The following is a 25,830-nucleotide window of genomic DNA, read 5'->3' as shown; positions in this document are numbered from 1 at the left end:
GGGAGGAGCTGGGGGAAAACAGGGAGGAGCTGGGGGAAAACAGGGAGGAGCTGGGGGAAAACAGGGAGGAGCTGGGGGAAAACAGGGAGGAGCTGGGGGCAAAAACAGGGAGGAGCTGGGGGAAAACAGGGAGGAGCTGGGGGAAAACAGGGAGGAGCTGGGGGAAATACAGGCAGGAGCTGGGGGAAATACAGGCAGGAGCTGGGGGAATACAGGCAGGAGCTGGGGGAATACAGGCAGGAGCTGGGGAATACAGGAGGAGCTGGGGAATACAGGCAGGAGCTGGGGGAATACAGGCAGGAGCTGGGGGAATACAGGCAGGAGCTGGGGGAATACAGGCAGGAGCTGGGGGAATACAGGCAGGAGCTGGGGGAATACAGGCAGGAGCTGGGGGAATACAGGCAGGAGCTGGGGGAATACAGGCAGGAGCTGGGGGAATACAGGCAGGAGCTGGGAGAATACAGGGAGGAGCTGGGAGAATACAGGGAGGAGCTGGGAGAATACAGGGAGGAGCTGGGGGAATACAGGGAGGAGCTGGGGAATACAGGGAGGAGCTGGGGGAATACAGGGAGGAGCTGGGGGAATACAGGGAGGAGCTGGGGAATACAGAGAGGAGCTGGGGAATACAGAGAGGAGCTGGGGAATACAGAGAGGAGCTGGGGAATACAGGGAGGAGCTGGGGAATACAGGGAGGAGCTGGGGAATACAGGGAGGAGCTGGGGAATACAGGGAGGAGCTGGGGAATACAGGGAGGAGCTGGGGAAACAGGGAGGAGCTGGGGAAACAGGGAGGAGCTGGGGAATACAGGGAGGAGCTGGGGAATACAGGGAGGAGCTGGGGAATACAGGGAGGAGCTGGGGAATACAGGGAGGAGCTGGGGAATACAGGGAGGAGCTGGGGGAAAACAGGGAGGAGCTGGGGAATACAGGGAGGAGCTGGGGAATACAGGGAGGAGCTGGGGAATACAGGGAGGAGCTGGGGAATACAGGCTAATAGTAATATCACTTTTCTTTAGAGGTTTGGATGATACATCTCTCCATTTCCTGTTTCTCTCTAAACAAATTTTAAAAAGGCCAAGACATAATTTTCAAGGCATATTTGTGCAAAATAAATGAACACCACAAATAAACACACCCACACGTCTATTCTATTGTTTATGAATGTTTGACCACTAGCTATTTCAATATGTAATTTATATAATCATTTTGATTGAAAATGTATCAATTTAGTTCATTTGTTGATATAATTAAAACAGCCTGTGTTTATTTGCTATTGGATTGGCAGAATGACACAACTACTAACACGTTAGCCTACAGCTGGCCTGAACATCACTGTTTGTTATTGGATTGGCACAATGACAACTACTAACACATTAGCCTGAACATCACTGTTTTGAATGCACTTTAATTATCCAACATCACACTTACCGATGGAGAGGTGAAGCCTGTGCCCAAAGCACTGCAGGCGGGTCTATATATTCAAGTGCAATGCTTTTATCATGTTGCCTCCGATGTCAGTTGTCATGTACACCTGTCGGTCTTCACTCATCTTCCACGATGCCAGAGAGTCTCTGAGACCCTGGGATATTACTTCACCCGTATGATCATCAGGGAAGTAAGACGTCTGGAGGCAGACATGTTGCCATATCCAGGGTTGATTTATGTAGTGGACTGTCTTAGGTATGGCTCTAACATTCTGCTCGACCATAGATCGAACTTCCACCTCAAACTTCTCTTGTCATAAGGGATTACGTTTGAAAAAGTTGCAGGTATGGTAGTTTGTCTTTTAGCAGACGTTTTGGGAATTGGGCGACTGGAATCGGCATTGCGTAGTCTCACGCTTTCCTCCCATTCCACCTTGTGATTCAGTTGCAGGCGATGGAAGAGGTTGGTTGTACTACTGCTTTTCGTAGCAATTGTCTGTCGACACATTTTGCACAGGACATTCGTTTGCTGAACATCAGACCTCTTAACCCGAACCACTTCCATATTACTGAAAAAACATCACGAGAGGCTGAGCTGGCTTCCTCTCTTTCCATGTTGGTGGAACTCTTACCACCACTACACCTCTCCAGCGTGGTTACAACTTGTGAAAGGTTTTGATTGGTGGATAACCTCTGTGCACGTGTTGGGCTGACAGAAGAAACAGTGAGATGCTGCATTTGTAAAAAGTTACATTATAACAGAACCTCCATTCCTGCGATACAGGCATTTTCCACATCGCGGTAAAACAATCTTGAATATATCGAAAACACTCGATATCGCCCGGCCTTCTCTCAAAGTTCTTAATTTGTGTTTTATTTTGTTCTTCATGCAGGAATTTGGCACAAACAGGGCTTTTTATGAGAACATTGGGGAGAGGAATTGTTCTCATTTTCTTCCAATTAACAAACAATTAAATATGCATTGAGGCGGTGCGTCTGGGGAGGATGTGCAGGGGCAGAGGTCTAATGCCTAACAAACACGACAACAGGAGGTCAGAAATGAGTTCTTACCAGCTGCTTAGTGGTGTTAGGCAGGTTGCCAGATAACGACGCAAACAACTGGACCTCAGGTAGAATATAATACAGTCTAGTTGGGACTGTTCTTTTCAGTCTGACAACCTAAAACAAAGTATGCAGTATTTTCTGAGGCCAAAAGTCTGACCTCTGTCCTTACCATAGCTGTGTCTCCATGGTTACCCAGGTTTGCCTTGGGCTGTACCACCTCTGGGGCAGGGGTTGGGTGTCCAGCCCTGGTCCCAGTCACTACAGCACAGAAGCAGCGGGTCCTTACTCTGCAGAGCTGCAAATGGGTTGGCATTCAGGCCCCCCTGGAGAAACAAACACACAACCTTAAATCATTCCTTTTGTAATCCCAGTTCCATTCTACATTAGCCTCGTTCCAGGTCTGTTAGAGCAGTTTCATCACGATTGACCATAGGAGTTGGAGAGACAGCACACATATATAGGACCACTCTAATTACACACATTATAACAAGGTCTTATAACGTCACCATGTTCTAGAACCAAAGATAGTTCACTCAGGCCATTTACATTGATAAAAAAATGGTCAGTTCCGGTCTACTTAACTGGGTGAGTCTCCAATAGTGATCAATGAGATAGCAGCTGGGTCTGGTCTACTTAGTTCATTGAACCAGGAAAAAAAAGAGTGAGTGGGGTGTCTCGCTTCCTCTTTCGGCTATGCTAGAATTATGTTCTGATAATTGTGGGGTCAAAGGTCATACCTGAGCTGTAGAGTTGACCTCGATGAACTCCAGTGCTGGGAGGTCAGGAAGAACTTCATCTTCCTTGGTTTTGTTCCCACCCACGAGGTTAGGGGTCTAAAACACACATCCAATTAAAGATGATTTTTTTTTTTTTACACCTTTATTTAACTCAGCAAGTCCGTTAAGAACAAATTCTTATTTTCAATGACGGCCTAGGAACAGTGGGTTAACTGCCTGTTCAGGGGCAGAACAACAGATTTGTACCTTGTCAGCTCTGGGATTTGAACTCGCAACCTTTCGGTTACTAGTCCAACACTCTAACCACTAGGCTACCTTGCCACCCCATTACTTAACAATGCATCCTTCTTCCCTCCCATCCTTGAAGAAGTCGCTAATACAACACGATGAGATATATACACACAGTACATCAAAAGTGAATACACCCCTCACATTTTTGTAAATATTTGAGTATATCTTTTCATGAAATGACACTTTGCTACAATGTAAATTAGTGAGTGTACAGCTTGTATAACAATGTAAATGTGCTGTCCCCTCAAAATAACTCAACACAGCCATTAATGTCTAAACTGCTAGCAACAAAAGTGAGTACAGTGGTTTAACTTAACAGGTTCCACTCAGAACAGGCCTCGCCATGGTCGACCGTTGAGTGCACGTGCTCAGCGTCATATCCAGAGGTTGTCTTTGGGAAATAGACGTATGAGTGCTAGAGGAGCGCGTCCAGCAGCACACGACCATATTGCAATGTCTGGGCAATGCCATGGATCGGGTGCTGCAGACGATGGATCGTTGCGAGAGAGGAGGAGGTCGTCCAGCACCTCCACCAGCCCCACTACAGCAGGCCACACTGTCCACCCCTCCTTCACCCGGTCCCAGTGGGATTCGGCTCGCTCTCCCGAGGGAGTATGATGGGACGGCTGCCGGATGCCAGGGGTTCCTACTCCAGCGCTACCTGGCGACCATCCACCCGGCTCCTTCGGGACGTAAGAGCGTGTCCGCCCTCATCACCTGCCTCTCAGGCAAAGCCCTGGAGTGGGCCAACACCGTATGGAGTGAAGGAGAAACGGCGTTGGACAATTACGCTAAGTTCACCCGCTGCTTCGGGCAGTTTTCGACCACCAGCCTGAGGGTCGAGCGGCGGGTGAACGTCTGTTCCACCTGAAGCAGGGGACGAGGAGCGCACAGGATTTCGCTTGGGACTTCCGGACCCTGGCCACCAGCGTGGGATGGAACGACAGGGCCCTGATCAATCACTACCGGTGCAGTCTGCGCGAGGACGTTCGTCGGTTGTTGGCCAGCCGAGACACCACCCTCATGTTGGACCAGCTGGTGGATCTGTCCATCCGGCTGGAAAACCTGCTGGCTGCCCGCGGACGTCCGGATCAGGGCCTGTCAGTTCCATCCCCCAGCTCCTCCGCTACGACGCCCATGAAGCTGGGAGGTGCTGCGCTTAGGGTGACCGGAGGGGCCATTCCCTGCACCATCTGTGGCCACAGAGGGCACACTGCTGGTCGGTGCTGGGGAGGTTCCTCAGGGAGTCGAGGCAGCAGGCAGGGCACTATCGTGTCACCCCAGGTGAGTCGGCACCAGGCTCACCCAGAGCCCCTGTTGCTCACATGTATGTGTTTATTAAATTTCCTGAGTTTTCCCTGCATTCCGAGCATAAGGCGCTCGTAGATTCAGGCTCAGCTGGGAATTTTATTGACCGTTCATTTGCTCATAGTTTAGGGATCCCCCTTGTTCCTGTGGATATACCCTTCCCTGTGCATGCCCTAGATAGTCGACCATTAGGGTCAGGGCTGATTAGGGAGGCCACCGCTCCACTAAGCATGGTTACGCAGGAGGGTCACAAGGAGAGAATCAGTCTCTTCCTTATTGATTCTTCTGCGTTTCCCATGGTGCTGGGCCTACCCTGGTTGGACTGTCATGATCCCACTATTTTGTGAAAACATAGGGCTCTCAAGGGGTGGCCACGAGAGTGATAAGGGAGGTGTATAGGAGTTTCAGTCGGTGCAACTATGGTGGAAAGTCCAGACCAGGTCTTCACCCTGCGCTTCCCCTCAGAATATGCCGATTTGGCTCTCGCATTCTACAAGAAGGTGGTGACTAAATTACCACCCCATCGCCGGGGGGATTGTGCGATAAATCTCCTGGTAGACGCAGCACTTCCCAGGAGTCATGTGTATCCTCTGTCACAGGAGGAGATGGCGGCTATGGAAACATATGTCTCCGAATCCCTGGGGCAGGGATACAGTTGGCCCTCCACTTCACCTGCCTCCTCGAGTTTCTTTTTTTGTGAAGAAGGATGGAGGTCTGCGCCCGTGTATTAACTATCGAGGGATCAATCAGATCACAGTGAGGTACAGCTACCCACTGCCTCTCATCGCCAGTGCGATCAAGTCAATGCACGGGACGGGCTTCTTCATAAACTTGGATCTCAGGAGCGCATACAACCTGGTGCGTATCCTGGAGGGGGACGAGTGGAAGACGGCATTTAGTACCACCTCAGGGCACTATGAGTACCCAGTCATGCCGTACGGGTTGATGAATGCTCCATCAGTCTTACATTCCTTTGTTGAAGAGATTTTCTGGGACCTGCACAGGAACCTGCAGGGTGTAGTGGTGTATATCGACAACATTCTGATATACTCTGCTATACGCGCCGAGCATGTGTCCATGCTGCGCAGGGTGCTTGGTGGACTGTTGGAGCATGACCTGTACGTCAAGGTTCTTCCTACAGTCCGTCTCCTTCCTAGGGTACCGCATTTCCACTTCAGGCCATGCGTAATTGGCTGACTCCCACCACTGTTAAGGAAGTGCAGCAGTTTCTAGGGTTTGCCAACTACTACCGGAGGTTTATCCGGGGTTTTGGTCAGGTAGCGGCTCTCATTACCTCAGTGCTGAAGGGGGGACCGGTGCGACTGCAGTGGTCGGCTGAGGCGGACAGGGCTTTTGGTCACCTGAAGGCTCTGTTTACCTTGGCTCCCGTGCTGGCTCATCCGGATCCCTCTTTGGCGTGTATAGTGGAGGTGGACGCGTCAAAGGCTGGGATAGGAGCCATGCTCCACCTGACGGTGGACTTCTTGACGGATCTTCCTCCCTCACAGGGCAACAACACGATCCTGGTCGTTGTGGATCGGCTTTCTAAGTCCTGCCGTCTCCTCCCTTTGCCCGGTCTCCCTACGGCCCTACAGACTGCGGAGGCACTGTTCACTCACGTCTTCCGGAACTACGGGGTGCCTGAGGACAGAGTCTGTGATCAGGGTCCCCAGTTCACGTCCAGGGTCTGGAGAGTGTTCATGGAACGTCTGGGGCTCTCGGGCAGCCTCACCTCAGTTTTTCACCCCGAGAGTAATGGGCAGGTGGAGAGAGTAAACCAGGATGTGGGAAGGTTTCTGCGGTCAAACTGCCAGGACCGGCCGGGGGAGTGGGCGGCGTTCTTCGCCTGCCCTGCCGGAAGCTGGGTCCGCGGTTTGTGGGGCCATTCAAAGTCCTAAGGAGACTGAACAAGGTATGTTACAGGTTACAGCTTCCCTTAGATTACCGTATTAATCCCTTGCACCATGTTTCTCTCCTCAGGCCGGTGGTGGCAGGTCCACTCCAGGAGTCTGAGGTGCGGGAGGTCCCTCCACCCACTCTGGACATCGAGGAGGCCCCGGCGTATGCTGTTAGAGCCATCCTGGGCTCGAGGCGTCGGGTGAGGGGCCTTCATTACCTCGTGGAGGGGTACGGTCCAGAGGAGATGCTGAGTGCCGGTGGAGGACGTCTTGGACCTTTCGTTGCTGCGTGAGTTCCACCGTCTCGTCCCTAAGTCCCTAAGTCTGTGTCGGTGCGTTGCTGGAGTCGGGGGGGGTACTGTCACGACTTCCACCGAAGTCGGTCCCGCTCCTTGTTCGGGCGGCGTTCGGCGGTCAACATTACCGGCCTTTTAGCCATCGCTGATCCACGTTTAATTTTCCATTTGTTTCGCCTTTGTCTTACACACCTGGTTTCAATCCCGAAATTACTTGATCATTATTTCACCCTCTGTTCCCCCATGTTTGTTTGTGAGTAATTGTTTATTGTATTGTGGTCCGTATTTGTGGGCTTGTGGCCTTTGTGGCAATACACAACGTGTGTTGTGATATACACTGCTCAAAAAAATAAAGGGAACACTAAAATAACACATCCTAGATCTGAATGAATGAAATATTCTTATTAAATACCTTTTTTCTTTACATAGTTGAATGTGCTGACAACAAAATCACAAAAATTATCAATGGAAATCAAATCCAGACCTCCATGGGTTGATAAATTTGGAGTCACACTCAAAATTAAAGTGGAAAACCACACTACAGGCTGATTCAACTTTAATGTAAATTCCATAAAACAAGTCAAAATGAAGCTCAGTAGTGTGTGTGGCCTCCATGTGCCTGTATAACCTCCCTACAACGCCTGGGCATGCTCCTGATGAGGTGGCGGTTGGTCTCCTGAGGGATCTCCTCCCAGACCTGGACTAAAGCATCCACCAACTCCTGGACAGTCTGTGGTGCAACGTGGCATTGGTGGATGGAGCGAGACATGATGTCCCAGATGTGCTCAATTGGATTCAGGTATGGGGAACGGGCGGGACAGTCCATAGCATCAATGCCTTCCTCTTGCAGGAACTGCTAACACACTCCAGCCACATGAGGTCTAGCATTGTCTTGCATTAGGAGGAACCCAGGGCCAACCGCACCAGCATATGGTCTCACAAGGGGTCTGAGGATCTCATCTCAGTACCTAATGGCAGTCAGGCTACCTCTCGCGAGCACATGGAGGGCTGTGCAGCCCCCCCAAAGAAATGCCACCCCACCCCACACCATGACTGACCCACCGCCAAACAGGTCATTCTGGAGGATGTTGCAGGCAGCATAAACGTTCTCCACGGCATCTCCAGACTGTCACGTCTGTCACATGTGCTCAGTGTGAACCTGCTTTCATCTGTGAAGAGCACAGGGCGCCAGTGGCGAATTTGACAATCTTGGTGTTCTTTGGCAAATGAAAAACGTCCTGCACGGTGTTGGGCTGTAAGCACAACCCCCACCTGTGGACATCAGGCCCTCATATCACCCTCACGGAGTCTGTTTCTGACCGTTTGAGCAAACACATGCACATTTGTGGCCTGCTGGAGGTCATTTTTCAGAACTCTGGCAGTGCTCCTCCTGCTTCTCCTTGCACAAAGGTGGAGGTAGCGGTCCTTCTGCTGGGTTGTTGCCCTCCTACGGCCTCCTCCACATCTCCTGATGTACTGGCCTGTCTCCTGGTAGCGCCTCCATGCTCTGGACACTACGCTGACAGACAGAGCAAACCTTCTTGCCACAGCTCGCATTGATGTGCCATCCTGGATGAGCTGCACTACCTGAGCCACTTGTGTGTGGGTTGTAGACTCCGTCTCATGCTACCACTAGAGTGAAAGCACCGCCAGCATTCAAAAGTAACCAAAACATCAGCCAGGAAGCATAGGAACTGAGAAGTGGTCTGTGGTCCCCACCTGCAGAACCACTCCTTTATTGGGGGTGTCTTGCTAATTGCCTATAATTTCCATCTGTTGTCTATTCCATTTGCACAACAGCATGTGAAATGTATTGTCAATCAGTGTTGCTTCCTAAGTGGACAGTTTGATTTCACAGAAGTGTGATTGACTTGGAGTTACATTGGGTTGTTTAAGTGTTCCCTTTATTTTTTTTGAGCAGTGTATTTGAGTAAAATTGCTTTCATTACTCATATCTGCCTGACTCATCTCAGCTACACACAGACGCATTACAGTCTGTGTAATCTGAGGGAAATGTGTGTCTCCAATATGGTCATTATTTTGGCCGGAGGTTAGGAAGTGCAGCTCAGTTTCCAACTCATTTTGTGGGCAGTGTGCACACAGCCTTCAGAGGGTCTGCCTACGGCGGCCTTTCTCAATAGCAAAGCTATGCTCACTGGGTCTGTACATTGCTGTCCTGGGGCTCTGTGTGGTCTGTTTGTGTTTGTGAATAGAGCCCCAGGACCAGCTTGCTTAGGGGACTCTTCTCCAGGGTAATTTCTCTGTAGGTGATGGCTTTGTTATGGACGGTTTGGGAATCGCTTCCTTTTAGGTGGTTGTAGAATTGAACGGCTCTTTTCTGGATTTCGATAATTAGCGGGTATCGGCCTAATTCTGCTCTGCATTCATTATTTGGTGTTTTACGTTGTACACAGAGGATATTTCTGCATAATCTCAATTTGGTGTTTGTCCCATTTTGTGTATTCTTAGTTGGTGACAACCATAAAGGGCAATGGGTTCTATAACTGATTCAAGGGCCTCCTTGGTTCTCTCTCCCTCCCCCGCTCCTAACGCTGGGGCCGCCGCTACTGACTACTAACGCTGGGGCTGCTGCTACTACTGCTGCTACTAACGCTGGGGCTGCTGCTACTACTGCTGCTACTACTGCTGCTACTAACGCTGGGGCTGCTACTACTACTGCTGCTACTAACGCTGGGGCTGCTGCTACTACTGCTGCTACTAACGCTGGGGCTGCTGCTACTACTGCTGCTACTAACGCTGGGGCTGCTGCTACTACTGCTGCTACTAACGCTGGGGCTGCTACTACTACTGCTGCTACTAACGCTGGGGCTGCTACTACTACTGCTGCTACTAACGCTGGGGCTGCTGCTACTACTGCTGCTACTAACGCTGGGGCTGCTACTACTACTGCTGCTACTAACGCTGGGGCTGCTACTACTACTGCTGCTACTAACGCTGGGGCTGCTGCTACTACTGCTGCTACTAACGCTGGGGCTGCTGCTACTACTGCTGCTACTAACGCTGGGGCTGCTGCTACTACTGCTGCTACTAACGCTGGGGCTGCTACTACTACTGCTGCTACTAACGCTGGGGCTGCTACTACTACTGCTGCTACTAACGCTGGGGCTGCTGCTACTACTGCTGCTACTAACGCTGGGGCTGCTGCTACTACTGCTGCTACTAACGCTGGGGCTGCTGCTACTACTGCTGCTACTAACGCTGGGGCTGCTGCTACTACTGCTGCTACTAACGCTGGGGCTGCTGCTACTACTGCTGCTACTAACGCTGGGGCTGCTGCTACTACTGCTGCTACTAACGCTGGGGCTGCTGCTACTACTGCTGCTACTAACGCTGGGGCTGCTACTACTACTAACGCTGGGGCTGCTACTACTACTGCTGCTACTAACGCTGGGGCTGCTGCTACTACTGCTGCTACTAACGCTGGGGCTGCTGCTACTACTGCTGCTACTAACGCTGGGGCTGCTACTACTACTGCTGCTACTAACGCTGGGGCTGCTGCTACTACTGCTGCTACTAACGCTGGGGCTGCTACTACTACTGCTGCTACTAACGCTGGGGCTGCTGCTACTACTGCTGCTACTAACGCTGGGGCTGCTGCTACTACTGCTGCTACTACTGCTGGGGCTGCTGCTACTACTGCTGGGGCTGCTGCTACTACTGCTGGGGCTGCTGCTACTGCTACTAACGCTGGGGCTGCTGCTATTACTGCTACTATTGCTGATACTAACGCTGGGGCTGCTGCTATTACTGCTACTACTGCTGCTACTAACGCTGGGGCTGCTGCTACTACTGCTGCTACTACTGCTGGGGCTGCTGCTACTACTACTGCTACTAACGCTGGGGCTGCTGCTATTACTGCTACTACTGCTGCTACTAACGCTGGGGCTGCTGCTATTACTGCTACTACTGCTGCTACTAATGCTGGGGCTGCTGCTACTACTGCTGCTACTAATGCTGGGACTGCTGCTACTACTGCTGGGGCTACTGCTACTACTGCTGGGGCTACTGCTACTACTGCTGGGGCTACTGCTACTACTGCTGGGGCTACTACTGCTACTGCTGCTGCTACTAACGCTGGGGCTGCTGCTACTAACGCTGGGGCTGCTGCTATTACTGCTACTACTGCTGCTACTAATGCTGGGGCTGCTGCTACTACTGCTGCTACTAATGCTGGGACTGCTGCTACTACTGCTGGGGCTACTGCTACTACTGCTGGGGCTACTGCTACTACTGCTGGGGCTACTGCTACTACTGCTGGGGCTACTACTGCTACTGCTACTGCTGCTGCTGCTACTAACGCTGGGGCTGCTGCTACTAGTACTGCTGCTACTAACGCTGGGGCTGCTGCTACTACTGCTGCTACTAATGCTGGGGCTGCTGCTACTACTGCTGCTACTAATGCTGGGGCTGCTGCTACTACTGCTGCTACTAACGCTGGGGCTGCTGCTATTACTGCTGCTACTAACGCTGGGGCTGCTGCTATTACTGCTACTACTGCTGCTACTAACGCTGGGGCTGCTGCTACTACTGCTGCTACTAACGCTGGGGCTGCTGCTATTACTGCTGCTACTAACGCTGGGGCTGCTGCTATTACTGCTACTACTGCTGCTACTAACGCTGGGGCTGCTGCTATTACTGCTACTACTGCTGCTACTAATGCTGGGGCTGTTGCTACTACTGCTGCTACTAACGCTGGGGCTACTGCTACTACTGCTGGGGCTACTGCTACTACTGCTGGGCCTACTGCTACTACTGCTGGGGCTACTGCTACTACTGCTGGGGCTACTGCTACTACGCTGGGGCTACTGCTACTACTGCTGGGGCTACTGCTACTACTGCTGGGGCTACTGCTACTACTGCTGGGGCTACTGCTACTACTGCTGGGGCTACTGCTACTACTGCTGCTACTAACGCTGGGGCTGCTGCTACTACTGCTGCTACTAACGCTGGGGCTGCTGCTACTACTGCTGCTACTAACGCTGGGGCTGCTGCTACTACTGCTGCTACTAACGCTGGGGCTGCTGCTACTACTGCTGCTACTAACGCTGGGGCTGCTGCTACTACTGCTGCTACTAACGCTGGGGCTGCTGCTACTAACGCTGGGGCTGCTGCTACTACTGCTGCTACTAACGCTGGGGCTGCTGCTACTACTGCTGCTACTAACGCTGGGGCTGCTGCTACTACTGCTGCTACTAACGCTGGGGCTGCTGCTACTACTGCTGCTACTAACGCTGGGGCTGCTGCTACTACTGCTGCTACTAACGCTGGGGCTGCTGCTACTACTGCTGCTACTAACGCTGGGGCTGCTGCTACTACTGCTGCTACTAACGCTGGGGCTGCTGCTACTAACGCTGGGGCTGCTGCTACTACTGCTGCTGCTGCTACTACTACTAACGCTGGGGCTGCTGCTACTACTGCTGCTGCTGCTAACGCTGGGGCTGCTGCTACTACTGCTGCTGCTAACGCTGGGGCTTCTACTACTACTGCTGCTGCTAACGCTGGGGCTGCTGCTACTACTGCTGCTACTAACGCTGGGGCTGCTGCTACTAACGCTGGGGCTGCTGCCACTACTGCTACTAACTAAAGCTACTAAACCGGGGCTGCTACTACTACTACTGCTGCTACTACTACTGCTACTAAAGCTGGGGCTGCTACTACTACTACTACTGCTGCTACTAAAGCTGGGGCTGCTACTACTACTACTACTGCTGCTACTAAAGCTGGGGCTGCTACTACTACTACTACTGCTGCTACTAAAGCTGGGGCTGCTACTTACTGCTGCTACTAAAGCTGGGGCTGCTACTTACTGCTGCTACTAAAGCTGGGGCTGCTACTTACTGCTGCTACTAAAGCTGGGGCTGCTACTTACTGCTGCTACTAAAGCTGGGGCTGCTACTTACTGCTGCTACTAAAGCTGGGGCTGCTACTTACTGCTGCTACTAAAGCTGGGGCTGCTACTTACTGCTGCTACTAAAGCTGGGGCTGCTACTTACTGCTGCTACTAAAGCTGGGGCTGCTACTTACTGCTACTACTAAAGCTGGGGCTGCTACTTACTGCTACTACTAAAGCTGGGGCTGCTACTTACTGCTACTACTAAAGCTGGGGCTGCTACTACTGCTGCTACTAAAGCTGGGGCTGCTACTACTGCTGCTACTAAAGCTGGGGCTGCTACTACTACTACTGCTGCTACTAAAGCTGGGGCTACTACTACTACTACTGCTGCTACTAAAGCTGGGGCTACTACTACTACTACTGTTGCTACTAAAGCTGGGGCTGCTACTGCTGCTACTAAAGCTGGGGCTGCTACTACTACTACTAAAGCTGGGGCTACTACTACTACTACTAAAGCTGGGGCTGCTACTACTACTACTGCTGCTACTAAAGCTGGGGCTGCTACTACTACTACTAAAGCTGAGGCTGCTACTACTACTACTACTACTAAAGCTGGGGCTGCTACTACTACTACTACTACTACTACTACTACTACTAAAGCTGGGGCTGCTACTACTACTAAAGCTGGGGCTGCTACTACTACTACTACTACTACTACTACTACTAAAGCTGGGGCTGCTACTACTACTAAAGCTGGGGCTGCTACTACTACTACTACTAAAGCTGGGGCTGCTACTACTACTACTACTAAAGCTGGGGCTGCTACTACTACTACTACTAAAGCTGGGGCTGCTACTACTACTACTACTAAAGCTGGGGCTGCTACTACTACTACTACTAAAGCTGGGGCTGCTACTACTACTACTACTACTAAAGCTGGGGCTGCTACTACTACTACTACTAAAGCTGGGGCTGCTACTACTACTACTACTAAAGCTGGGGCTGCGACTACTACTACTACTAAAGCTGGGGCTGCGACTACTACTACTACTAAAGCTGGGGCTGCTACTACTACTACTACTAAAGCTGGGGCTGCTACTACTACTAAAGCTGGGGCTGCTACTACTACTACTACTACTAAAGCTGGGGCTGCTACTACTACTACTACTACTAAAGCTGGGGCTACTACTACTACTACTACTACTAAAGCTGGGGCTGCTACTACTACTACTACTAAAGCTGGGGCTGCTACTACTACTACTACTAAAGCTGGGGCTGCTACTACTACTACTACTAAACTAAAGCTGGGGCTGCTACTACTACTACTACTACAGCTGGGGCTGCTACTACTACTACAGCTGGGGCTGCTACTACTACTACTAAAGCTGGGGCTGCTACTACTACTACTAAAGCTGGGGCTGCTACTACTACTACTACTAAAGCTGGGGCTACTACTACTACTACTACTACTAAAGCTGGGGCTGCTACTACTACTACTACTACTAAAGCTGGGGCTGCTACTACTACTACTACTACTAAAGCTGGGGCTGCTACTACTACTACTACTACTAAAGCTGGGGCTGCTACTACTACTACTACTACTAAAGCTGGGGCTGCTACTACTACTACTACTAAAGCTGGGGCTGCTACTACTACTACTACTAAAGCTGGGGCTGCTACTACTACTACTACTAAAGCTGGGGCTGCTACTACTACTACTACTAAAGCTGGGGCTGCTACTACTACTACTACTAAAGCTGGGGCTGCTACTACTACTACTACTAAAGCTGGGGCTGCTACTACTACTAAAGCTGGGGCTGCTACTACTACTAAAGCTGGGGCTGCTACTACTACTAAAGCTGGGGCTGCTACTACTACTAAAGCTGGGGCTGCTACTACTACTAAAGCTGGGGCTGCTACTACTACTACTACTAAAGCTGGGGCTGCTACTACTACTACTACTAAAGCTGGGGCTGCTACTACTACTACTACTAAAGCTGGGGCTGCTACTACTACTACTACTAAAGCTGGGGCTGCTACTACTACTACTACTAAAGATGGGGCTGCTACTACTACTACTAAAGCTGGGGCTGCTACTACTACTACTAAAGCTGGGGCTGCTACTACTACTACTAAAGCTGGGGCTGCTACTACTAACGCTGGGGCTGCTGCTACTACTGCTGCTACTAAAGCTGGGGCTGCTACTAAAACTGCTGCTACTAAAGCTGGGGCTGCTACTACCACTGCTGCTACTAAAGCTGGGGCTGCTACTACCACTGCTGCTACTAAAGCTGGGGCTGCTACTACCACTGCTGCTACTAAAGCTGGGGCTGCTACTACCACTGCTGCTACTAAAGCTGGGGCTGCTACTACCACTGCTGCTACTAACGCTGGGGCTGCTACTACTACTGCTGCTACTAAAGCTGGGGCTGCTACTACTACTGCTGCTACTAACGCTGGGGCTGCTACTACTACTGCTGCTACTAACGCTGGGGCTGCTACTACCACTGCTGCTACTAAAGCTGGGGCTGCTACTACCACTGCTGCTACTAAAGCTGGGGCTGCTACTACCACTGCTGCTACTAAAGCTGGGGCTGCTACTACTACTGCTACTGCTACTACTGCTGCTACTACTAACGCTGAGGCTGCTACTACTACTGCTACTACTGCTGCTACTAAAGCTGGGGCTGCTACTACTACTGCTGCTACTAAAGCTGGGGCTGCTACTACCACTGCTGCTACTAAAGCTGGGGCTGCTACTACCACTGCTGCTACTAAAGCTGGGGCTGCTACTACCACTGCTGCTACTAAAGCTGGGGCTGCTACTACCACTGCTGCTACTAAAGCTGGGGCTGCTACTACTACTGCTGCTACTACTACTAACGCTGAGGCTGCTACTACTACTGCTACTACTACTACTGCTGCTACTAACGCTGGGGCTGCTACTACTACTACTATTACTACTGCTGCTACTAAAGCTGGGGCTGCTACTACTACTACTATTACTACTGCTGCTACTAAAGCTGGGGCTGCTACTACTACTGCTGCTACTAACGCTGGGGCTGCTACTACTACTGCTGCTACTAACGCTGGGGCTGCTACTACTACTGCTGCTACTAACGCTGGGGCTGCTGCTACTACTGCTGCTACTAACGCTGGGGCTGCTGCTACTACTGCTGCTACTAACGCTGGGGCTGCTACTACTACTTCTACTACTAACTACTACTACTACTAACGCTGGTGCTGCTGCTACTACTACTAACGCTGGGGCTGCTACTACTACTGCTACTAACGCTGGGGCTGCTGCTACTACTGCTACTAACGCTGGGGCTGCTGCTACTACTGCTACTAACGCTGGGGCTGCTGCTACTGCTGCTACTAACGCTGGGGCTGCTGCTACTACTGCTGCTACTAACGCTGGGGCTGCTGCTACTACTGCTGCTACTAACGCTGGGGCTGCTGCTACTACTGCTGCTACTAACGCTGGGGCTGCTGCTACTACTGCTGCTACTAACGCTGGGGCTGCTGCTACTACTGCTGCTACTAACGCTGGGGCTGCTGCTACTACTGCTGCTACTAACGCTGGGGCTGCTGCTACTACTGCTGCTACTACTAACGCTGGGGCTACTGCTACTACTGCTGCTACTACTAACGCTGGGGCTACTGCTACTACTGCTGCTACTACTAACGCTGGGGCTACTGCTACTACTGCTGCTACTACTAACGCTGGGGCTACTGCTACTACTGCTGATACTAACGCTGGGGCTGCTGCTACTCTCTCTCTGTTGATATATATTTCTCTCTCTCTCTCTCTGTACCGTGTGAGTGGGGCAAGGGGAGCTCTTGGACAGGGGTTGGGTGGTGTTGTGCTGGAAAGTGATGGTGGTGGCTTCGTGGCAAGGCTCCAGGGTGGGGTCCTCGTCCTCTATTTCCATTCCCTCGCCGAACACGCCTTCGCCCAGATAGAGGCTCACTGGGTTGAACTGGTTACACAACTGAGAGGACATATGGGATGAAGAGAAGGTTATGGGAGATTGCATTGGATCATTGAATAACTAAATGGGAAATGCCTTGACATTTGATAGGTTTGTATGTTCAGCACGTGACTGACCGCTGCGCTGACTGTGGGTGCGCAGCAGAGCCCATGGCCCTGGGCCTGCAGGGCGCTGTGGATGTACACGTCCTCCTCGGTGTGTGTGTCGCACAGAAAGAGCTGCAGGAAGTCGGCGTGGTAGCCATGCAGGGCTGCCACCAGGGTACGGTCACAACATAGCTTCTGGAAGGAGGTCTTGGCGTTGGCACTCCAGCTGCCCTGGGAGGAGAAACACACGGTGGGTTTCAGTTCTTCTCAGACCAGAGACTATGTATTAAGAGGGCAGGTTTCAGTTCTTCTCAGACCAGAGACTGTATGTATTAAGAGGGCGAGTTTCAGTTCTTCTCAGACCAGAGACTATGTATTAAGAGGGCGAGTTTCAGTACTTCTCAGACCAGAGACTGTATGTATTAAGCCTCTCAGAGAAGTAGTACTGATATAGGATTTCTTTGATATTATATGGACAGCGGGGTGGGGGGGGATCTGATCCTAAATCAGTAATCATACTCGAGACACTTAATTCATAAATCTGTGTCCACAGAAGGTAGATTGTGTAAACAGTCGCGTAGAAGGTCTTACACCGAAAGGCTTGATTCCAGCCAGCGATGACGGGACTGCTTGTGCTGGGAGCTCTGAGTAACAAGACCTGAGGGGGATAGACAAAACTCTCTCTGTTACCACCTTGCACAGAGTAACGCATTGATCAACACATGGTGACATCAGATACTAGGGATACAAACAGTCACTTCCAATATCTTTCCTTCTCAGTTCTACAGCTGATGATTAGTGGGCAAAAGAAAGGAAAACATTGTCTTCATCCCAAATGACACCCTATTCCCTTTTCAGTGCACTACCTAGCCAGTCCTCTCAGATCTAGACAAGATCTTAGACAAGTGCCTAAGGAGTAGGGGTCTAGGGTTCTGGACATGACCACAGGCTACGTCCCAAATTACACACGATCTATCCAGTTTTTTACATTTATTTTTATTTCACCTTTATTTAACCAGGTAGGCTAGTTGAGAACAAGTTCTCATTTGCAACTGCGACCTGGCCAAGATAAAGCATAGCAGTGTGAACAGACAGAGTTACACATGGAGTAAACAATTAACAAGTCAATAACGCAGTAGAAAAAAAATTGTGTGCAAAAGGCATGAGGTAGGCGAATAATTACAATTTAGCAGATTAACACTGGAGTGATAAATGATCAGATGGTCATGTACAGGTAGAGATATTGGTGTGCAAAAGAGAAGAAAAGTAAATAAATAAAAACAGTATGGTGATGAGGTAGGTGAAAATGGGTGGGCTATTTACCGATAGACTATGTACAGCTGCAGCGATCGGTTAGCTGCTCAGATAGCAGATGTTTGAAGTTGGTGAGGGAGATAAGTCTCCAACTTCAGCGATTTTTGCAATTCGTTCCAGTCACAGGCAGCAGAGAACTGGAACGAAAGGCGGCCAAATGAGGTGTTGGCTTTAGGGATGATCAGTGAGATACACCTGCTGGAGCGCGTGCTACGGGTGGGTGTTGCCATCGTGACCAGTGAACTGAGATAAGGCGGAGCTTTACCTAGCATGGACTTGTAGATGACCTGGAGCCAGTGGGTCTGGCGACGAGTATGTAGCAAGGGCCAGCCAACTAGAGCATACAGGTCGCAGTGGTGGGTGGTATAAGGTGCTTTAGTAACAAAACGGATGGCACTGTGATAAACTGCATCCAGTTTGCTGAGTAGAGTGTTGGAAGCAATTTTGTAGATGACATCGCCGAAGTCGATGATCGGTAGGATAGTCAGTTTTACTAGGGTAAGCTTGGCGGCGTGACTGAAGAAGGCTTTGTTGCGGAATAGAAAGCCGGCTCTAGATTTGATTTTGATCCAGTCCTTTCAGATCTATGACACGGGCAAGGGGAAAGGGGTTGGTTGTGGACAGGGGATTTGTCCCCAATGGCTGGTCAATAGTAGTGCACGATATACAGGGTTCAAACACATTTTGACAGATGGAATTTAATGACTTTTGACCAAACAATCAAATACGTATTATGCCTTTTGAAATCATTCGCTGATTCAATATATCAAAGATTAAATGGCAATGGTAGGCTATAAATCTTTATATTCAACCAGACCAAAAATGGACTTGAGGAAATGTAACTTCACTATGCATCTTAGCTAACTTAGAATAAGTGTTTACTTAGCAGGCTGACAAGCATCTATTGAGTTGCAATGTCCCCTACATTGGATGTCCAAATCAACTGGAAGAATCTACAAAACTAGTTTTGAAGCCACATAATCCAAAAGAAAGGCTAGATATATTTTTTTCTAAAATGACTGTTTGCGATTCACATGATTCGATTCACCGCAATTGACCCGAATCCCAACTAATCCAACAGCGTGAATTGTTTGTTTCGTCAAAAAGGTTAACTTTCTATGTCCTTGTTCGCAATTGTCGTTGGAAAGTGTTTTGGAACATGAGGAAAAAATGAATACACGCTAATAATAGGTTAACAGTTACCGAGCGGGTACAAGATATGTTTTGAATTGGCTACCAAGTTATTAGTCTGTTCTCCATCATATTCTAAAGGCCTACCTGCTGCTGCAATGTCCAACTGTCCCTCTAACATAGACACACTAAAGATCCTGGCTGATATGATAATGTGCCTAAATAAATTACATTAACAGACATTTTGAAATTAATTACCATTACTTTTCCAAAACGTTTCAGATTTGATTAATTCCCAAAACTTTTCCAGGATTGGAAAACATCATTTTAAAATTGTATGACTTTTCCAGGATTTTCATGACCTTACAAACCCTGTATATCGGAAATATGGTGTCATTTGATCACAGTCCTACTTGAGGAAGTTGAGGCTGCTCCTCTGGACAGTGGTGAGGTCTCCAAAGTCCACGTAGTAGACCTCTGCATGGGTGTTGTTGACGACACGGTGAACCACCACGCGGTAGAACCAGATGCCCTGGGGCGCCACGCAGCACACCTGGCCTGTACGCACGTAGCGCTCCGGCAGACGGTAACGCTCCAACACCTCGGGACAGGTGTAGCAGCTCCTGGAGGGAGGGAGGGGAAAGAGAAAGTGGGATAGAGGGAGGACAAGAGAGCACCACCACATAGCATTCAGTTGCTTACACCCCTAGTCTCTACTCTTTCATGTGCATTGACCTAAAAACACATGAGCTAGTTGAGGGTAACACAGTGGACGACTACTAGATATGAACAGTTACTACACATTCATACCAAATAAGCCAATTGGACTACATGTCAAATCCCAGCCACTGAGGCAGGGAAGCCTCTCCTCCCTATCCTTCCAGTCCAGCAGAGGGCTGTTGTTCACCTCATCTCAATCATCATGTTCTCCAGGGCGCGGGCCTCTTGGCTCTCATCAAAGCGGATGTAGAAGTTCGAGGGAGACTCCACATGCTCCACCAGCACGGCCACCAGCTCCCGAGGGCCCTTGCACGTGGGGGCCCTCAGCCTCTGGCCCCGCATGGCGTCCGGGGGAATCACCGCCCCACGCCGACAACGCACCGGCAACGAGCCGTACATATCCACCATCTGAGGGAAGCAGCCATAAACAGAATATGTGTGTACACTCTTATGCATGTGAACAAGTATACATAAACACATTCTACAGATAATGGACCATAGCGAGACAGATTTTCCTGTCTGTTAAACTGCAGCAATGGGTGCAGGCTTTCATTTGTGCCCAGCACGTACACACTAAATGTATTTTATCAGGACTTTGAGCGTTGTGACCTTCCTTTCCCCAGGCTCCAGCTCACCTGGTAGAAGGTCTTGGTGATGCGGAGCTCCAGGTCTTCCTCCAAGTTGGGCTTGGTCTCGCCTCCCTCTCCCTCCCAGGGAGACTCCTCACAGCTGAAATAGTAGCCCGTACCTGACGGGTTCAGAGCCTTGACACCCTCAACGGGGCCTTCGGGCTCCGCCGTTCCTACCACACAAATAATACCAAAGTGACATATTGAATGAGATCAGTCATGACACACTTAGACCCAAAAATACCTGTTTTGTTGAATCTTAAATGGGCAGCAAAAGTTACTTTTTGGTTATAACAATGAGTTAGTAATCAAAATGTGATTGTCCTGAACTATCATATGGCTAGGAATAAAGTGGATAGGTGTGTGTGTGAACCAGATATTTCCCTCTAACCAATGATCTAAGGTCTGATATTTGTTTACCCCCCTGATGGTTCATTTGAGGATTGGTAATGGTGTAATCTGATCCTAGGTTAAAGCCAGAGGAGTGTAGCAGACCTGGTTGTTGAGGCGTTGTGTGTCCAGGGGCATTCTGGATGTCCATGACCACCCAGTGGTTGCCCTCGTCACCCGCCATGGGCCGCAGGTAGAGCGTGTCGCTCAGGGCACCCACCATCTCCGTGGTACTCAGGAAGCCACTCTGGACCACCGGCAGCTCCTCCCCAAACACCCTCTGGGGTCAACCGTGGGTCATAAGGGCAACAAAGGTCACAGCAACATACAAGACACTAACAAGAAGTAATACTTGGTGATTTAAAAAAAATCAAAAATGATTAGTCTTCATTCGGCATTGGCTAGTATGTAGGCATTCCAAAGGAAATGTATTTGATTTGTCAGTATAAAATACCTTGAATTCTGCAGGGAGATCGTGGACGGACAGTCCCTCACTGCTTTGGGCTACAACCTATATGGAAGGTTCGTCGTGTTAGAATCTCTACTGTCATTAGATGGATTTGGTATTTAGGTGAAGACAGCATGTGTCCCAAATGGCACCCTATTTCTTATATGGTGCCCTGGTCAATAGTAGTGTATTATATGAACCCTGGTAAAATTGACCCTGGTCAATAGTAGTGTACTATATGAACCCTGGTAAAATTGTCCCTGGTCAATAGTAGTGTATTATATGACCCCTGGTAAAAATTGGCCCTGGTCAATAGTAGTGTACTATATGAACCCTGGTAAAAATTGGCCCTGGTCAATAGTAGTGTATTATATGACCCCTGGTAAAAATTGGCCCTGGTCAATAGTAGTGTACTATATGAACCCTGGTAAAAATTGGCCCTGGTCAATAGTAGTGTACTATATGAACCCTGGTAAAAATTGGCCCTGGTCAATAGTAGTGTACTATATGTGCCCTGGTCAATAGTATTGTACTATATGTGCCCTGGTCAATAGTAGTGTACTATATGAACCCTGGTAAAAATTGGCCCTGGTCAATAGTAGTGTACTATATGTGCCCTGGTCAATAGTAGTGTACTATATGAACCCTGGTAAAAAATTGGCCCTGGTCAATAGTAGTGTACTATATGAACCCTGGTAAAATGGGCCCTGGTCAATAGTAGTGTACTATATGAACCCTGGTAAAAATTGGCCCTGGTCAATAGTAGTGTACTATATGTGCCCTGGTCAATAGTAGTGTACTATATGTGCCCTGGTCAATAGTAGTGTACTATAAAGGGAATAGGGTGCTCATTGGGATGCAACCAGTGGACTGACCTGCCGAAGCTTGGCCTTTAGTTCTGGACTGACAGTGCCCGCTTCCCCGTTCTCCAGAATACGCTGCCTAAGCTCCTCCTCCAGCTGCCAATCAACACAAGCAAAACATGACAAAGGGGAGGGGCTACAAGGCATTTGTTCTACTTTTCACTACTGCTATTCAGAAGCACATTAGATTCCCTTCTCTAAAAATCAGGACTTTTGCCCTCTAAAGCTTCAGCAAAAGCACAGACCCAATATACAGCACAGTAACTTGGTTGTAAGCCTGATGTTGGCAGATCTGAATGTTACGTTGGCAGGCTTTCCACCCAATCAAAAACCAGATCACGGGGGAAACTATTTTTACGTGGCTGAACACACACCACAGAGCTACAGACAGCACTATACACACCTTGATGACACACTTCTGAAACAGTTGTCCGTCCTGCGTGGGTTCAGGTTCAGGCTGTGGTGTTGTGTAATCCATTGGCAGAGAGCCCTGGTCCCCCTCTGGGCTGTTAAGGACTGCAGCCTCAGGGAGTGGCGCTGGTACCACAAGATTCTGAGTATTGGACACTGGATTCGGAGTACTGGACTCCATGGTGTGTCTTTCTACTGGGACTGGATATATAAAACAGATGAGCAGCAATCAATTAAATTCAACACTATATGCTTGAAATGGAGTTATAGCTTTCACTGTGGGACCAACCAACCTGAGTTTGCCTGGGTCATCTGCCTTACGATAGGAACAGTTTGGAACGTCTGCTTCAATGGGAATAACGGCTTTATAGGTCCGGTCCTCCGTGATGCCACCACTGCCCCCCTGAGGGACAGCTGGGAGCCCATCCTGCTTTGTGTGACTGCCACCAGGTCGGCGGCCGCCGCCAGCATCTCGGCGATGGAATAGAAACCGTAGTTGTTGACACGTAAAGGGAAGCCGAAGCGGCGGACGAAGGCTGTCTCCAGCTCCGATAAACCCACGGCCCCATGGGAGAGCAGCTGGTGGAGCTGGGCCCGGAGTTGAGCCGGCAGGGCCGGGGGTGCACGACCACGCCGCGGCAGGACCATGGGGTTGTGATGCTGGTAGCGTGGCGAGAAGAAGCCACGCTGAGCAGGGGTCTTCTTGGCACTGCGCTGCTTGGCCACCAACTCCACTATGCCTCTGGTGGCGTCATCAGCCACTGCTGCAGAATGGGGGAAAAAAGATGCACTGGTGGAAAAAAATAGACCCCCCCCTGCAAGGCAGGAGGGCCCACAGGCTCTGGGGACCTCCCGCTCCCCCCTGCAAGGCAGGAGGGCCCACAGGCTCTGGGGACCCCCGCCCCGACCCCCCCCCCCCTGCAAGGCAGGAGGGCCCACAGGCTCTGGGGACCCCCCCCCCCCTGCAAGGCAGGAGGGCCCACAGGCTCTGGGGACCCCCCGACCCCCCCCTGCAAGGCAGGAGGGCCCACAGGCTCTGGGGACCCCCGCCCCCCAAAAAAAAAAATCAACAAATAATGTTGGTTGGGGCCCCCTGGAGGTCACCCCCCCCTCCTTCCCAGATAGCATATGTACAGAACTGGTCATAAGTCTTGGCAAAAATGTTTAGAATTACAGAACATTTGCTGTAAAATATTTTCTCTCAGCCTGCAAAAAAGCCTTGCTCAGACCTTGCGGAAAACTACCTTCAAAATACGGTATGCCACTGGAGTGATGGGTTGATATGCTGGAGTTGAATTGATATCTGTGTTCTGGTATATTCTTCCTCTCCTGACACTGTGCATACTATACCCAAGCATGAGGCAAAATGTACCTCTTGTCAACAAATATGAAAACTATAGCATGCTGTGTACCAAAACAATTCTGCCTGTAATGTCACGTGTTAAAGACAAAACAAACTTGCTTTGACATAACAGTCAGCAAATCAACAGTGGGACGAGTACTCAGTACTTACCCTTCAGCACTATGCTGCCATCTCCCAGATAGAGGATATGCACCACGTCGGGCATCTCGCGGATCATGTCCAGCACGTTGCGGAAGCCAAGGATCCTCAGGGGCACGGGGTGGCCCAGCATGTTGATGTAGTCTCTCTTCAACTGATCTGGGGTCAGGCCCTGCTTGGCTGAGATGAGCAGGGAGCGCACATCCTTCTTCAGGCTCGAAAGCAACTGCTCCTGGGTCATTCTGCGAGACTTGACAGAGGCTACAGTTTAGCTAACTAATGCATTTTCTGAAAAATAAACACTGAAATGTGCAAATAATCCACCCCCCATTGGACCAACTAGCTAATTAGGCTAACGACTGTTACAAGCCGTCACAATGTGAAACGTATTTCATCAAAGTACTGTAGGTTCCTCACAAAAAAAAGCTAGCCTATTTCAACAAGCATTCAGTTTCCATATTTTAGCTAACTTACACTAACAACTCGTCAAGACCAACCTTTCCTACATGTCAATCAGCCTGTCAATTTATTCCACGGTACTCGTCTGAAGTCTGCAGGTGCAGATAAATTCATGGATTCAATTCGTTAACAGCATGTAGCCAACATTGTCCAAATAGCATCAATTAGCACAGCTGAAACAGGTGGTTAGCGGTGTTCCATTCCACTTAGCTCTGGTGCAGGGCGTTAGTAACGTGCTGGACCAGAGATACATTCCACTTAGCTCTGGTGCAGGGCGTTAGTAACGTGCTGGACCAGAGATACATTCCACTTAGCTCTGGTGCAGGGCGTTAGTAACGTGCTGGACCAGAGATAGGGCGTTAGTAACGTGCTGGACCACATTTAGCTCTGGTGCAGGGCGTTAGTAACGTGCTGGACCAGAGATACATTCCACTTAGCTCTGGTGCAGGGCGTTAGTAACGTGCTGGACCAGAGATACATTCCACTTAGCTCTGGTGCAGGGCGTTAGTAACGTGCTGGACCAGAGATACATTCCACCACACTAGCGAGACAAAATCAGAGCACGTCACGAGCCATACAGTTAGAAGATAACTACTACTACTTAAAGATTAATTTCGATTTTTTTCAATGCATTTGGCTTATTCACACCTAGTAGTCTCAGAACACATGTTTTCTTCCAAAGGAAGGAAAATAGGAAAATTGAATGGTTTACTCACTTAAGACACATTTTCTCGAATCACGAACACTCACGTGTACGTGCAAGTATGGCGAGCAAATACAGACAAAATCACTTCCAAAATCACGATTAACCTTGTTATTGCCATGGCAAGTTGCTTAACGTTATCAAAAGTTATTACATACATCTACAAAAGTTACTACAACTATGATTACAATACAATTATTATATTAAAACAATTAATTATTTCAAAAGCTGAAACAACGGAGCCATAATTAATAGCCTAATATTAATGAACAATAATAAGACATATGAATGACAGACTATTCAATCAT

The 25,830-nt window shown here is 49.7% G+C and overlaps 1 protein-coding gene across 6 annotated transcripts in view; it reads right to left on the bottom strand.

The window, feature by feature from the left end:
- The window catches only part of tdrd5 (tudor domain containing 5), a 34,687-nt gene extending 9,072 nt beyond the window's left edge, over positions 1 to 25,615 (bottom strand). The window contains exons 1-16 of one of the 6 annotated variants that reach the window (XM_046292731.1): positions 25,536 to 25,576; positions 24,858 to 24,911; positions 24,373 to 24,610; positions 23,153 to 23,623; positions 22,852 to 23,060; positions 22,461 to 22,544; positions 21,592 to 21,648; positions 21,243 to 21,417; positions 20,754 to 20,920; positions 20,306 to 20,526; positions 19,812 to 20,021; positions 17,545 to 17,611; positions 16,984 to 17,184; positions 16,691 to 16,867; positions 3,226 to 3,321; positions 2,658 to 2,811 (exon numbers count right to left, since the gene is read on the bottom strand). In XM_046292731.1, coding sequence (XP_046148687.1) covers positions 2,677 to 2,811; positions 3,226 to 3,321; positions 16,691 to 16,867; positions 16,984 to 17,184; positions 17,545 to 17,611; positions 19,812 to 20,021; positions 20,306 to 20,526; positions 20,754 to 20,920; positions 21,243 to 21,417; positions 21,592 to 21,648; positions 22,461 to 22,544; positions 22,852 to 23,060; positions 23,153 to 23,623; positions 24,373 to 24,601 — 2,499 coding nt within the window. In that variant the 5' untranslated portion in view covers positions 24,602 to 24,610; positions 24,858 to 24,911; positions 25,536 to 25,576 and the 3' untranslated portion in view covers positions 2,658 to 2,676. Of the gene's footprint in view, positions 1 to 2,657; positions 2,812 to 3,225; positions 3,322 to 16,690; positions 16,868 to 16,983; positions 17,185 to 17,544; positions 17,612 to 19,811; positions 20,022 to 20,305; positions 20,527 to 20,753; positions 20,921 to 21,242; positions 21,418 to 21,591; positions 21,649 to 22,460; positions 22,545 to 22,851; positions 23,061 to 23,152; positions 23,624 to 24,372; positions 24,611 to 24,834; positions 25,131 to 25,467; positions 25,485 to 25,535 lie in introns of those variants that run through there. The other 5 variants (XM_046292748.1, XM_046292758.1, XM_046292739.1 and 2 more) reach the window with 5 other exon arrangements.
- Between the last annotated feature and the right edge of the window lie 215 nt (positions 25,616 to 25,830).

This window comes from Oncorhynchus gorbuscha, linkage group LG02 (assembly GCF_021184085.1).
Source record: "Oncorhynchus gorbuscha isolate QuinsamMale2020 ecotype Even-year linkage group LG02, OgorEven_v1.0, whole genome shotgun sequence".
Classification (NCBI taxonomy): domain Eukaryota; kingdom Metazoa; phylum Chordata; class Actinopteri; order Salmoniformes; family Salmonidae; genus Oncorhynchus; species Oncorhynchus gorbuscha.
Note: the sequence above shows the minus strand (reverse complement) of the source record. Positions and strands in the feature narration are given on the sequence as shown.